Here is a 15,181-nt window from a genome sequence, read left to right as displayed (position 1 = left end):
AGAAACGTTGGCAGAAAGAGACAGTCCATGTCATTTCTGTATAAAAAAATACATATATCAAATAGTCCACTAATTATGCACCTACTTCCGTTGAATCCATAGTTATTAGTTTTGTTTTTGTTTTTGTTTTATTGTTTGTTTGACAATTCCGTAGTTGTTATTAGTTAATAACAATAAAACCCAAATACAAAGCTAAAGAAGCATAATACACTCCACATTGTTTTTTCTTGTAAATTTGCTCTTGTTAAAAGGAGAACTTATGGCGAGTATTGTGGTAGGAGCACTCCTTTCAGCTTCTGTGAAGCTAGTGTTGCAAAATATAGTTTCAAGTGATTTCGTGAACTTTTCTCGGAGAACGAAACTAGATGTTTCGCTCTTAGAAAAATTGAAAAGAACACTTCTGAGTCTTCAAGCTGTACTTAATGATGCTGAAGAGAAACAAATCACCAATCCTGCTGTCAAGGAATGGCTGGTTATGCTGCAAGATGCTGTCTTTGAAGTTGACAATTTGTTTGACGAAATCAACACCGAGGCATTGAGGCGCAAAGTGGAAGCCAAGCATGAAGGCCAAACTCTCAGTGGTAAGGTGCACAACATCTTTTCTTCTCATGTGAAACTGTTTAAGAGAAACATCAATTCGAAAATGCATAAATTGTTTGAAAGATTAGAATACTTGAGACAACAGAATCTTGGATTAAAAGAAAGTGTCGATGTTTATACTCCTACTTATTCTTTTCTTGGTGAGAAATCTTCTATTTGTGGTAGAGATGATGATATAAAGAAACTCAAAGATCTTTTATTTTCAGAAGGTACTAGTGATATTAGAAGTAAAGTAGGAGTGATTTCCATTGTGGGCATGGGAGGACTGGGTAAAACAACCCTTGCCAAACTCCTTTACAGTGATCCTGAAGTGAAGGAGAAATTTGAGTTGAGAGGGTGGGCATATATCTCAAAAGATTTTGATGTATTCAAGATCACTAAAACCCTTTTTGATTCTGTCACTTCAAAAATAATTAATTATGATGCTTCAAAAAGAAATGTTGCTTGGGACCAGAATAATCTACAATGGCAATTGCAACAATGTTTAAGCAATAAAACTTTTTTGCTTGTATTGGATGACGTATGGTATGGAAGTTACGTTGGTTGGAACAAGCTGAGTGACATCTTTAATGTTGGGGAAATGGGGAGTAAGATCATCATCACAACACGAGATGTAAGAGTTGCACGGCTCATAAAACCCTTGCCTTATCTCTACCATTTGAAACCTCTTGAAACTAAAGATTGCTGGTCTTTAATTGCTAAACATGCAGGTTATGACATGAACCAATGCTACCTGGAAGTAATTGGCCAAATAATTGCCACTAAATGTAGAGGCTTACCATTAGCTGCATTTGCACTTGGGGGTCTTCTTCGAATGAAAGTGTCAGAAGATTATTGGAATGATGTGTTAAAAAGTAATATTTGGGAATTGACTGGTGATGAGGTGCAACCTGCTCTACTATTGAGCTATCGTTATCTTCCTGCTCATTTAAAAGGATGCTTTGCTTATTGTTCAATTTTTCCAAAGAATTCGTTATTAGAGAAAATGATGGTAGTTCAACTGTGGATTGCAGAAGGATTAGTAGTTCCACCAAAAAGTAATTGGGAAAGGTGGGAACATGTAGCAGGAGAGTACTTTGATGAACTTGTGGCAAGGTCACTGATAGAGCGACGGTCAGTGGAGGGAGAAGAATGCTTTGAAATGCACGACCTCATCAATGATTTAGCAACAATGGTTTCATCTCCCAATTGCATGAGGATGGACGAATTGAATCAACACGAAAGTTTTGGAAGGGTACTTCATTTTTCGTACAATAGAGGGCAATATGACTCTTACGATAAATTTGTTAAGTTGTATGAATTAACAGGTCTGCGAACGTTCTTAGCGTTACCATTACAAGATATGTGGTCTGCTTGTTGGTTATCAAACAAGGTATTAGATGACTTGTTGCCAAGAACAAAACAGTTGCGTGTGCTGTCTTTGTCAAACTATTGTACTATCACCAAGTTGCCCAACTCTATTGGAAACTTGATGTGCCTTCGATACTTGAATCTCTCTCGCACTCAGATTGAAAGGTTGCCTTCTGTAACATGCAAACTTTACAATCTACAAACCTTATTGCTGTCAGGCTGCTGGTGTCTCACTGAATTACCAAATGACATGGGGAAATTGGTCAATCTACGCCACCTTGACATCAGAGGAACTCAGTTGAAGGAAATGCCTGCACAAATAGTCAGATTAGAAAATCTCCAAACTTTATCTGACTTTGTTGTTAGCGAACAGTGTGATGGATTGGAGATTGCAGATTTGGGAAAATTTCACCATATTCAGGGAAAGCTTTCTATCTTACAGCTACAAAATGTTAATGATCCCTCAGATGCTTTTAAAGAAAATTTGGAGATGAAAATTCGTATTGATGAATTGGTACTAGAATGGAAATGGCATGACACTACAAATTCAAAAATTCAAAGTGTTGTACTCGAAAAGTTGCGGCCCTCAATATATTTGAAAAAACTCCATATTTTTGGCTATGGTGGAAACAACTTTCCAAACTGGTTGGGAGATTCTTTATTTTCCAACATGGTGTATTTGGAGATCTCAAATTGTCGTAATTGTTCATGGATGCCACCTCTAGGACAATTAGATAATCTGAAAGAAATATTTATTTCTAGGATGGAATCAATAAAGAGAGTTGGTATTGAATTTTATGGAAGTAGTGGTTCTCCTTCGTTTCAACCATTTCCCTCCTTGGAGACACTCTCATTTTTTACTATGCCAGAGTGGGAGGAATGGGAGCCGATTGGTGGCATAAGTACAAAGTTTCCTAGTCTTAAATGTCTGTCACTGGAAACATGTCCTAAACTCAAAGGTAACATACCAAGAAACCTTCCTTCCTTAACTATACTTGAGTTTAAGGGATGTCCTCTGTTGATGGAATCAGGGGATTCACATAATAATACCAACATAATAAGGTCACCGTCTGATGTTGTATTTAGGCAGTTGATGCTACCTCCTTTGAGTTCTCTTCAAAAATTGGAGATAGACAGCTTTCCCTCTTTGACATGTTTCCCCAGAGAAGATTTACCCAAAACCTTGAAATCTCTCAAAATCAGTAATTGTGAGAATCTAGCATTCCTTCCTCGTGAATCCTTGTGCAATTACACATCACTTGAGGATTTGGAAATATTTCGTAGTTGTAGCTCAATGACAGCGTTCACCTTCGGTTCTCTCCCAGTCCTCAAAACTATGTGTATTGCAGCTTGTAAAAATCTGAAATCGATATTAATTGCAGAAGATGTGCCACAACAGAATCTCTCATTTCTTAGAAGCATCACAATACGGTTTTGTGATGAACTGGAGTCATTTTCCCTGAGTGGTTTACCCACTCGCAACCTCATTTATATGGAGGTGCAAAAGTGTAAAAAACTTTGTTCACTACCAGAACCTATAAACACTCTAGCTAGCCTTCAAGAAATGGAAATTCAAAATCTTCCAAATCTGCAATCTATTGCCAAAGATGGTTTGCCTACCAGTTTACAACAACTGATTATTGGCTCAATTGGAGGGATTTTGGGGAATACATTATGGGAAAGTCTCAAATGTCTTTCAGTGTTGCGAATTAATAGTGGTGATATAGTGAAGGCTCTAATGAAAATGGAAGTGCCACTCCTACCTTCTTCTCTCGTTTCCTTATACATCTATGGTGTTGAAGATATAGAATGCTTGGATGGGAAGTGGCTTCAACATCTCTCCTCTCTCCGTAACCTTGACATTGAATGGGCTCCAAAGCTCAATTCATTGCCAGAACAGGGATTTCCTTCCTCTCTTTCCGGACTGCATATCAAAAACTGTCCGTTGCTGGAACCAAGTTTGCAGAGGAAGCAAGGGAAAGAGTGGCGTAAGATTGCTCACATCCCCTCCATAGTTATCGACAACAAAATGATCACCTGAGTTTGATATCTCTGGTTGAGTAGCTATAAAATACTTCTTTGTTAATATGTTATCAATAAGTATTATTAATTTCAATATTCACATCAGCACACTATACACCACATCAAATTGATGTCTTCTATTTTTTACAACGGCTATTAATTTGTTTTGGGACTATATCTATATGTTTACTACTTTATGTATCAGATTTGGTAGTTTAGTCTTTGTGTTATGTGGGAACATTTTTTAATCATTCTTATTCTTTAGCACTGTTTGCAGATCAACCAGGATTCAAGGGTGATTGTGTGACTGGAACCATGATGGAAGCAGTGGCATCTCATGTACAAATTTCCTCTTTGATGGCTTTTAACATTACTCCTTTACCTCCACTTTATTATGTGACTATTATTTACTCACATCTCTCTTCTGGTTTTATCTGTCAGAGTTGATATCGCAGCAACTACTTTGCCGTCACTGGATGCAGTAGAGGATCCATACTTTAAAAGTCGAAGAGGATCAGTGTTTTCTTATAAACTGCATTTTGTTACGATTTCCAAAGCTATTCTTATTCATTCAAACAGACAACTTAGGGTGACTTTTGTGCTAGAAGCACTTTTTTGTTTGAAAAAGGTGGTGAAGAAATCCTATTTTAAATACATTATTATTTGACCATAAGGTTTCTTTGAAGCAGGACATTTTTACCACCTGGTTTGATTCAGGAGTATTTAGCAATGCACTACAACTATGACAACTTCTCGCTCTCGGTTATTTAATTTTTACAACTTGTACATGACTCATGAGTTGTCTCTGCATATTTTGATTGGATGGAGATATGTGCTACTAACATGAAAGAGTGGTTCAAGTGGTGCGTTGTGCATAAATCATGAATAACATTATAAAGAATACGAATTTTACAAAATGCACCATTGGACCGGAAATTTATATCATATAGATCATATATAATTTTTTTTGAAGAAATTGAAAATAATTTGATATGTTATTAAAACTCATCAAGATTAACGATATTCAACCATATCATATAGGCTAAGGCTTTTAACTATATATTATTAGTCTCTTCCTCCAATTGATAACTACATATGCTTAGCATATTGTGATTTGCTTGAACTTTGGATTAATATGATATGGGATGTTATTTTCTCTTTTTGAAATGGCCAATGGAAAATGGAACTGTATTAATTAGCAAGTCAAGATGTCAATTGGGCAGGGTGTGAGCGGCGAGTACTTCTCCCCACTCACTTCCCTACAGTTTAAACTTTAAAATGCTTCCCGTCCCCTTTTCTCACTTTGAGGAGTATTCTTTCTGCATCACCGTTTTCTTAGTCCCAACGGTTTCTACAGGGACCCATCAACATTAAAAAAGTATCAAATTTTTATCTTTTCAATCAAATTACTAGTAAAAAAATATTAAAATTTAATCATAAAACAAACAAAATTAAGAAATTATTACAAGTCTTGTGTCAACTATTTCTTTATCCTGTTTTTGAGACAATTAGCAATAATTTAATGTGATATATTGTTACTAATTAAACTTAAACTCATGTCATCTTTACAAGTCAAGCACTGGAGGTATATTGTTGCAACATAAAGGAAGAAGTCAGATTTAACTTTTAAGAATGAAAGATAGTAGCACCATGTCTCCAATCAAAATATGCAGAGACAACTCGCGAGTCATCATGAACAAGACTTTGTTTGTCAAATGATAAGTTTAAAACAAGTTTTTTTTTCAACACCTGATTCAATGTATTAGAAACAATATTCCAAAACACATCTTCACATACGCCGGAAAAAGTGCTTCTGGCACAAAAGTTACCGGAAGTAGCTTAGTTTGAACGAATAAGAATTGCTTTAGAAATCACAACATAATACAGCTTATAAGAAAAAACAGCACTGCTCCTCTTTGATTTTTATGACTATGGATCCTCTACTGCATCCAGCACTCGGCGGAAAACTAGTTGCTCTGACATCAACTCTGACATCGTAGTAGTTGCTCCAGCAATTGGCTCCAGTCACACAATCACCCTTGAGTCCCCTGGTTGATCTGCAAACAGTGCTAAAGAATAAAAATAACTCAAAAATGTTACACACAACACAAAGACTAAGCCACCAAATCTGATGATAGATGAAGTAGTAAACATATAGTCCCAAAACACAATTAATTTCAGATGTAAAGAATAGAAGACATTAACTTGATGTAGTGCATTATATGCTGATGTGAATATTGAAATTAACAATATTTATTGATGACATAATAACAAATAAGTATTTGACTGACTCACCCTGAGACAGGAAAATAGTGATCAATTCGTCATGGATTATGGGCGAGCAATCTTATGATACACAGTACTTTAAGAGAGGAAGGCAATCCATCTTTTGGCAACGACTTGAGCATGTCACATAATGTAAACTCAAGTTTTTGGAAAAAGGTGAGATGTTGAAGCCACTTTCCATCCAAGCATTCTATATCTTCAACATCATAGATGCATAAGGAAACAAGGTGGCCACAAATTTATTTGGAATTCATGTGCCAAAGAGGGACAAAAGAAAAACTAGCTAAATTAATTTTGATAGTCCACAGCATTTAGCAATTTGAGCAGCATCTTTAACAAGCTACTTGCCAACACAGTTGATGTCAAAAACACTCATTTTCACAAAACAGAAGATTTGTGCCTCATTTTCTAAATCCTGCAAGATACTTGAAGAGAGACTAGAGTAAAAATAATAACATATATATAAATTTACAGAAGAGACAACTCATGGACAAGAACTTGTAAAATTTAAACTGGGGGAGGGAGGGAGAAAACCACAATATGGTGTGAAAGTAATTTGGTAGTGTTACATTGTATGTTGACGTGAAAGTTAATAAACAAAATTGAAAATAAAGACCAAGCCACCATGAGGAAGGGTAGAATCAAAACAAAAGTACTATTTGATTGATGGTAAACAATAAAACTTAAAAGTCTCAAAAATCAAAACATAATTTAGAATCAAATAACTTTCTTTATCATCTTTATCTGCCATACATGACACGGAAGGGTAGATGGCTAATCAACTTGTGAAACCTATCTCAAGGAAAGAGTTCTACTAATACGAAAATGAGGTAGAAATATTAAGTCAAGACAGTTATATAAACACAAATGTGGCGATGCATAAATGATATTCACTAGACTAATATACTAAAGAATTAACTAGTTTTAAAAAAGCTTAATACAATCAATACATTAAAACCAACTTACTCAAATATATATATGAAGTCACAAACCAAAAAAAGTACCCAAGATTTGCGGTCGGTTGATTCACCTTTTCATCTGTTCCTGATCAGTAAAACATTTACTGGATATGTTCACAGTTCGTGCATGTGAATTTGGCTTCTCACAACAGCAAGATAAGGCAGACGCAGGGGTGATCCAGAATTTAATTAATACTAAGATTAAAAAAAATGAGTTAATGTTATAATATTGTATTAAGATGTTTTTATTGAATTTAATAATATTAATTGAAGATTACATAATAAGAAAGAAACAAAAAAGAAGTATTTCAGAGAATCACCTAGACATGAAACTTATGTAATCAATTTGTCATTGATAATTATGGCAGGAATTTGAGCAATCTTACGCCACTCTTTCCCTCGTTTCCTCCGCAAACTTGCTTCCAGTAATGAACAGCGAGTTATAATTAGTACTGAAAGAGAGGAAGGCAATCCTTTTTTTGGCAACGACTTAAGTTTGGGAGCGTTAACAATCTCAAGGTTTTGGAGAGAAGTGAGATGTTGAAACCACTTCCTATCAATGCTTTTATCATTAAAACCACGGATGCATAGTGTCACAAGAGATGCAGGTAGCAATGGCACCATCAGCGAGTTCACTGTATCATTACCGTTAATTCGAAACACTGAAAGACAATTGAGATGTTCCCAAGTTGGCTCAGTATTCCACATAATCCCTCCAACATAGCCAACAGTCAGTTCCTGTAAACTACTAGGAAAATCATCAATGACAAAAGATTGAAGATTTGGTAGATTATCAATTTCCATTTCTTGAAGGCCAGTTAGACTGTTCATTGCTTCTGGCAGTGAATGAAGCTTTTCACACTTCCACAAGGCAAAATAAGCAAGGTCTGGAGTTGCCAATCCACCTGGAGGAAATGAATCCAGTTCATTACAATCCCATAATTTAATGCTTCTAAGAAATGAGAGACTTTTTTCCGACGTTTCTTCTGCAATTAATATTGATTTCAAATTTTTACAACCCTCAATAAACAGACTTCTGAGGACAGGGAGAGCACCCAAGGTGAATGATATCATTGAATTGCAGCTATAAGATATTTTCAATTCCTCAAGTGATGTGTAATTGTGCAAGTATTCATTTGGAAGGAACTCTAGATTCTCACAGTTTCTGATTATGAGAAATTTCAGAGTTTTTGGTAGACCGTCTGTTGGGAAAAACATCGGAGATGGAAACCCATCTATGGTTAACTGTTGAAGGGAATTCAGAGGAAACATCAGTTGCCTGAATACATGATCTGATAATGGCATTGATTGCAACAGTAGAGGGCATTCTCTTAACTTAAGTTCAGTTAAGGACGAAAATTTGTCAGCTATGTTTCCTACTATCAGTTTTGGGCACTTACTTAGTGACAAAGTTTTTAGAATAGGAAACAGTGTAGCCGTACCTCCAATCAAGTTCCATTCCTCCCACTCTTGCATATCCTCAAAGTGTAGAGTCTCCAAAGAGGGAAATGGTTGAAATGAAGAACAATCATTTCCATAGAACTCAATACCAATTGACTCTACCAATGGCATCCCTTCAATAATGAGTTCTTTTAGATTATGCAATTGTCCAAAGGGTGGAAGCCATAAACAATCATCACAGTTCGAGATCTTTAAATACACCATGCTTCCAAATAAAGAATCACCCAACCAATTTGGAAAGCGGATTCCACGATAGCCTTTGATGGTTAGACTTTTCAAATTTGTTGAGGGTTGCAAATGTTCAATTACAAGTTGAACACTTTGAACTTGTGAATCTGGAACAGTACTACCATAATCCCATTCCAAAGATAACTCATCTATTCGTTCTTTCATCTTCATATTTGCTTGATCTGCTTCAAAGGGTTCATTGACATTTTGTATCTGTGAGATGGAAAGTTTTCCATGTAGGTGGGAAAATTTTCCCAGCTCCGAGAGCTTTAATCCATAATTATATTTGCCGACAACAAAGTCAGACAAAGTTTGGAGATTTTCTAGTTTGGCTATTTGTACGGGCATCTCCCTCAATGCAGTGTCACTGACATCAAGGTGAATGAGATTAACCAATTTCCCTATGTCCTCAGGCAATTCAATGAGCCTTCTACAGCCTGCCAACAACAAGAACTGCAGATTGTAAAGCTTGCATGTTTCAGAAGGCAGCCTTTCGATCTTAGTGCGAGAAAGATTTAAGTACCGCAGGTATAACAAATTTCCAATAGAATTTGGAATCTCAGTGATACTCTTATAACTTGACAAAGACAACACGCATAATTGTTTCATTGTTGGCAACAAATCATGTACTACCTTGTTTGATAGCAAACAAAGAGGCAATTTTTCTTGTGATGGTAATGCTATAAAGGTATGTAGACCTTTTAATCCATACAACTTATCAAATTTATTATATGAGTCACATATCCCTCTGTTGTATGATAAGTTTTGTACCTTATCATGTAGGTTATGTTCATCCATATTGATACAATATGGAGATGAAACCTCTGTAGCTAAATCATGGATGAGGTCGTGCATTTGAAAATGTGCTTCATCACCACCAATAGATCGTTGATTTATCAACGACCTTGATACTAATACATCAAAGTATTCTTCTCCAACTTTTTCCTGGTCAATGGACGATTCTACCAAGCCTTCAGCGATCCACAACTGAACTACCATATTTTTTGCTAAGATGGACTTCTTTGGAAAAATTGAACAATATGCAAAGCATTGTTTTAAAGGAGTCGAAAGATAGTGGTAGCTCAATTGTATAAAAGGATACACGTCATGACCCGTCAATACCCAAAGGTCGCTTTCTAGCACAAACTTCCAGTACTCTAACGAAAATTTGGTGCGGAGAATATCCCCAAGTGCTATTGCAGCAAATGGTGATCCAAAACATTTATTTGCAATTTCTCTGCCAATATCTTCTAGATTGAATTGTGGTTGGTCATTACATGCTGCAAATGCATGTCTTGCAAGTAAAGACCAGCAATGTTCACTCTCCAGAGGTCTCAAGTAGTGGACAAAAAGAAAGGTTTGCATGGTTGGCTCAAAGGTTTGCATGGATGGTGCAACTCTTTCATCCTGTGTTGTGATGATGATCCTACTTCCTGTTTCGCCAACACCAAAGATATTAATCAGTAATGTCCAATTGATAGATCTTGCATCCCTTACCTCATCCAATACTAGCAAAAACTTTGGATAAATGTTATTCACATCACTTGTGTCATTTCTGTATGTATTCAAGTCATCAAGAATTGTTTCAGCAAAATATTCTGAGACATGTGCCCACACTTTTAACTCAAATTTGTCAGATACTTCGGGATCATGGTAAAGAAGTTTAGCAAGGGTTGTTTTACCAATCCCTTCAATACCCACAATGGAAATAATTCCTATTTTACTATCACCATCAGTAGACAACAAAAGATGTTTAAGTTTCTCTATGTCACCGTCTCTTCCATAAATAGAAGATTCATCATCGAAAACAGAAAATGTAGGAGTTTCATTCCAATCACTTATGGAATAGAAACAACCAAATTGATCGTGTGCTCGGGAACTCACGAACTCTAATCTTTCAATTAATTTTTGAAATTTAGAATTAGTCACTCCATTAAACCGTTTGAAAGGAGAAGAAAGATTTTTCAACACCTGAGAAGTAGCAGTTTGGGTTTGATACTCTGCTTCCTCTCTGCTTTGCAATGCTTGAGTGTTGATTTCGTCAAAGAAATAGCCAAATTCAAAGACAACATTTCTCAACATATGCAACCAATGTCCTCCAATAAGATTAGTGATCTGTTTCTCCTCAGCATCATGATACGTAGTTTCAAGATCTTGCAGTGTTATTTTGAGGTTTTCCAAGAGGGAAACATCAAGCTTGGTTCTCCGGAAGTTGTGGAAGAGCTCGGTAGAATCAAGCCTGTCTAACAACAGCTTAACAGAAATTGAGAGTGAGGGGAGTTGTATAGAAGAGTCATCAGAACTTGTAGTAGAGCTCAAGAACTCTAATCTTTCAATTGATGTTTGCAATTTATAATGAATCAACCGTTTGAAAAGAGAAGAACGACTTTTGAAAACATGAGAAGTAGGAGTTAGGGTTTCATACTCAACTGCTTCATTGACGATTTTGTTAAGCAAATAGCGAACTTCATTAAAGACATTATATTCCAGCAAATTCGGCCAATATCCAGCATCACGTCCGTAGTAGATCTGTTCAATTCCAATCAGTACTGGAATAGAAATCACCAAAAATATCCAGCAAATTCTGTCACTATCTCTTCCATAAATAGAAGATTCATCATCGAAAACAGAAAATGTAGGATTTTCATTCCAATCAGTACTGGAATAGAAATCACCAAATCGATCGTGTGCTCGTGAACTCATGAACTCTAATCTTTCAATTAATTTTTGAAATTTAGAATTAGTGACTCCATTAAACCGTTTGAAAGGAGAAGAAAGATTTTTCAACACCTGAGAAGTAGCGGTTTGGGTTTGATACTCTGCTTCCTCTCTGGTTTGCAATGCTTGAGTGTTGATTTCGTCAAAGAAATAGCCAAATTCAAAGACAACATTTCTCAACATATCCAACCAATGTCCTCCATTAAGATCAGTGATCTGTTTCTCCTCAGCAGCATGATACTTAGTTTCAAGATACTGCAATTTTATCTCCAGGATTTCCAAGAGTGAAACATCAAGCTTGTGGACGAGCTCAGTAGAATGAAGCCTATCTAACAACATCTTAATAGAAGTTGAGAGTGAGGGGAGTTGTATAGAAGAGTCATCAACTAGATCATAAGTTGTAGTAGAGCTCGCGACCTCTAATCTTTCAATTGATGTTTGCAATTTATAATGAATCAACCGTTTGAAAAGAGAAGAGCGACTTTTGAAAACAAGAGAAGTAGGAGTTAGGTTTTCATACTCAACTGCTTCATTGATGATTTTGTTAAACAAAGAGCTAACTTCATTAAAGACATTATCCAGCAAATTCGCCCAATATCCTGCATCAAGTCCGTAGTAGATCTGTTGCTCAAGTATAACTCGATGTTTCAGCAATATTGTCTTCAGCTTTTTCAAGAGTGAAACGTCAAGCCTTGTGGTTTGGAAGCTGTCAGCCACTCGGCTAGAAACAAGCCCGTCTAACAACACCCGCACATGTTTTAAGTGTGACAAGAGTTCATCTCTACCCTCCATTGGTATCTATATTTGTAAGAAGAACAAGAGATTCATAAGAAATCGCAACAAAATTGAAAATTCAAGTGTCAAAGAAATAACCTTAGAGGTAAGGTAGGTGGGGCAGAGTGGGCTATATCAAACTGGATAAGAAAAGTCTTCCTCACCTCCTCTAAAATTGCTTTTTAGGCCCCTTATATTAACTCCAGGCCCCCCATCTTGACCATTTTGCCCTTATAAGTGGTTCGGATTTTGCAATACGAAATTCTACAATTTCGTAACCTACAAACCGAATCCGTATTAAATAAGCTCATGGCTTTGTAATCCTGGTCTGCTTAGCAGTTGGTCGCGTTAATAACATGGTTTCGGAATGCAGGATCCGAACTGTGTTTTTATTTTGGAAAATTTGACGATTTCGGAAGTTAAAAGATGAAAACACTACTTGTCAAATAGACATTTTTTATTTTACATGATTGCTTCATTGTCCTAAAGATTTATAACAAGAAATCTTTCACACGTTATTGACTTTGGGAAATGGATGTGTGATTCTTGTAAGCTATCCAAATTATAGTCAGTATCTCTATCTGATTGGAGCTTAGTACCTTTGCTATTTTATATTTATTTGTATTGAGTTGTATAATTGAGGTTCTGGTTTTGGGATTTGGATTTACTGCTGTTGGATATCCCAGAGTTTCACAAAGTTTCTTAAATCTAGACCATCAAAGTAATCCAATGAACCAGATACAACAACAACACTGTTCATCTTCATCTATACAATTTTTTTTTTCGTTTTTTTTTTCTTCTATTCTCTTCTCCGACTCGCCCTCTCTCTGCCGGCCAACCTCACTCGCCGGCCAACCTCTCTCCATCGTTCCTCGTGTCTCTCCCACCCTCTTTTGATAAGACCTCAATTAGAGCTTATAGCTTATAAGCTCATATGAAGAAAAAAAGTTCTGTTTGGTAACTGTTTTTCACTATGAGCTTATAGTTTGGTAATTGATTTTCACTTTGAGCTCATAACTTATTTTACTAGATATAGTTTATTTTCCATATGTTATTTCAATTAGCTTTTGAGCTTATAGCTTGTCATATTTTCTTCCAATTTTATGTCACGACCCAATCTTTGATCATGACTGGCGCACAAGCTACCACTAACTAACACTGCATTTAGCCTGGCAAGCCTAATACACTATAACATATTTATTTAAAAAAATATAGTTACTGAAACAAGGATCCGGGAGGATCCCTGGTCCTACGTATCCCTAAACGATTAGGGAATCAGAGCCATGTAGTTCTCTAAGTCTTGGTTAATTATCAACAAAGTATATTAAAACTATCTCATTTCATTATGTACACATGTCCACATTATCTCTTCATTGTGGTGAACAAAAGACTTTGTATTTCCAATAAAACATCAAAATATTATATTAAAACAATTTGCATAAAACCACTAATTTTATCCTTTAAAAACCGAAGCTAAGGGAACTAATGCTCAATGGAGAAAACATAGTCTCTGAGCATCATTCTTTTTTTAACTTCTTGCTTTCCAGTATTTAACTATGACTTCATACTTTCATTCTCTCTTAATTTCAACATAATACTAACATACTCTAATTTCAAAACAGTCCCAAAACTATTCCAATATCAAAAACATGGAATTTCAACTAAATTATAATTAAATCATAACAAGTTATGAATCTAACATACTCTAATTTCCACTCTGAAGTCTCTAATCGTATAATTTGTCATAAGTTGGGGTAGAAAGTCTTAACATTCTAACACAAGCAACTTCTAATACTTAGATATACTCTAAAACTGTAGTTTCTACCAACATCAAACCTAATAAAGAACTGACCTTATTAATCTGAAAAGTGACGCTTGGTGGGTGATTGAAAATGGTGAAGAAATGGAGAAATCTCTAAGACCTTTGAGTTCTAACTTGCTGCTTCTCTTTTTAACAGCCCAAACATGTAGTACTATGCTTAATCCTCTTCATTGAACTTGCAAACAAGGTAAAAAGACCCCTAAGCAAGCATCTTGTTCAATACTGGAATTTGTGAAAAATCAACCATGGAGGTGGAGGAGAAGAAAATTGGAAACAAATTTTTTTGTTTTTTGTGCAAACTTAGATTCCCACTTAATTACACAAGGAAAGAAGAGATGGAGAACTGACTTTTCTATACCATTTTCTATTTCTTTTCTTTCTTTCTTTTATTTATTTATTATTATTATTTTGTTCTTTTTTTTTTTTTAAATGGACCTAGTATGTACTCGTTCATATTTGTCAAGCACCTTGAGTTCCAATTTATTAGTCGCTACGTTCCAAATTGAGTGACACAGTTGACTATATTGCATTATTCACACATATTGTTTTGACTATATTTTCTTACTAATAAATAAAAATAAATATTAGCATATAAGATGTTGTTAGATTTGTCTCGATGAGTATTTTCAAAATATCAAATTTTTATAATTTTTACTATAATATAATTAAAAATATCAATCGTCAAAGTTATGTATCGGCATGCATAAAACAGTTAACTGTGTCACTCAATTTGGGACGGAGGGAGTACGCTTGTGTCATTAATATCTTCACTAGAAGACTCTGTCTTAATTACTACTCCCTTCATTCCATTTTATAAGACTCCATTTGACTAAATATACTATTCATATGTGTTGTTTAGATCGTATTTTAAAAAAATATATATAAATATAAATATTATCATATAAGATCTTGTTTGATTTGTTTCGATAAATATTTTGGGACGGAGGGAGTAATAGTTACG

The 15,181-nt window shown here is 35.5% G+C and overlaps 2 protein-coding genes across 4 annotated transcripts; one reads left to right on the top strand and one right to left on the bottom strand.

The window, feature by feature from the left end:
* The first annotated feature begins 39 nt into the window (after positions 1 to 39).
* On the top strand, positions 40 to 4,790 carry LOC123913255 (putative disease resistance RPP13-like protein 1). Its single transcript, XM_045963935.1, has 3 exons — positions 40 to 4,005; positions 4,250 to 4,311; positions 4,414 to 4,790. Exon 1 carries the CDS (start codon positions 260 to 262, stop codon positions 3,989 to 3,991), a length of 3,732 nt encoding a protein of 1,243 aa, XP_045819891.1. The 5' UTR covers positions 40 to 259; the 3' UTR covers positions 3,992 to 4,005; positions 4,250 to 4,311; positions 4,414 to 4,790.
* A 901-nt stretch (positions 4,791 to 5,691) lies between these two features.
* LOC123913254 (putative disease resistance protein At3g14460) lies at positions 5,692 to 14,822 on the bottom strand. 3 transcript variants are annotated; one of them, XM_045963932.1, is made up of 5 exons: positions 14,251 to 14,822; positions 7,538 to 12,422; positions 7,263 to 7,412; positions 6,268 to 6,683; positions 5,692 to 6,041 (listed from the first exon to the last, which is right to left on the bottom strand). In XM_045963932.1, exon 2 carries the CDS (start codon positions 12,414 to 12,416, stop codon positions 7,551 to 7,553), a length of 4,866 nt encoding a protein of 1,621 aa, XP_045819888.1. In that variant the 5' UTR covers positions 12,417 to 12,422; positions 14,251 to 14,822; the 3' UTR covers positions 5,692 to 6,041; positions 6,268 to 6,683; positions 7,263 to 7,412; positions 7,538 to 7,550. The 3 variants fall into 3 exon arrangements, with proteins under 3 accessions (XP_045819888.1, XP_045819887.1, XP_045819890.1); XM_045963931.1 differs by having other exon boundaries at positions 6,268 to 6,673; XM_045963934.1 differs by having other exon boundaries at positions 5,692 to 6,029; positions 6,268 to 6,673.
* Positions 14,823 to 15,181: the final 359 nt, after the last annotated feature.

The sequence above is a fragment of the Trifolium pratense genome, linkage group LG3, assembly GCF_020283565.1.
Source record: "Trifolium pratense cultivar HEN17-A07 linkage group LG3, ARS_RC_1.1, whole genome shotgun sequence".
Taxonomy (NCBI): Eukaryota; Viridiplantae; Streptophyta; class Magnoliopsida; order Fabales; family Fabaceae; genus Trifolium; species Trifolium pratense.
Note: the sequence above shows the minus strand (reverse complement) of the source record. Positions and strands in the feature narration are given on the sequence as shown.

Coding starts and splice junctions, on each gene's coding strand:
- LOC123913255 (XM_045963935.1), top strand. CDS start 260: ATGGCGAGTATTGTGGTAGGAGCACTCCTTTCAGCTTCTGTGAAGCTA.
- LOC123913254 (XM_045963932.1), bottom strand. CDS start 12,416: ATGGAGGGTAGAGATGAACTCTTGTCACACTTAAAACATGTGCGGGTG.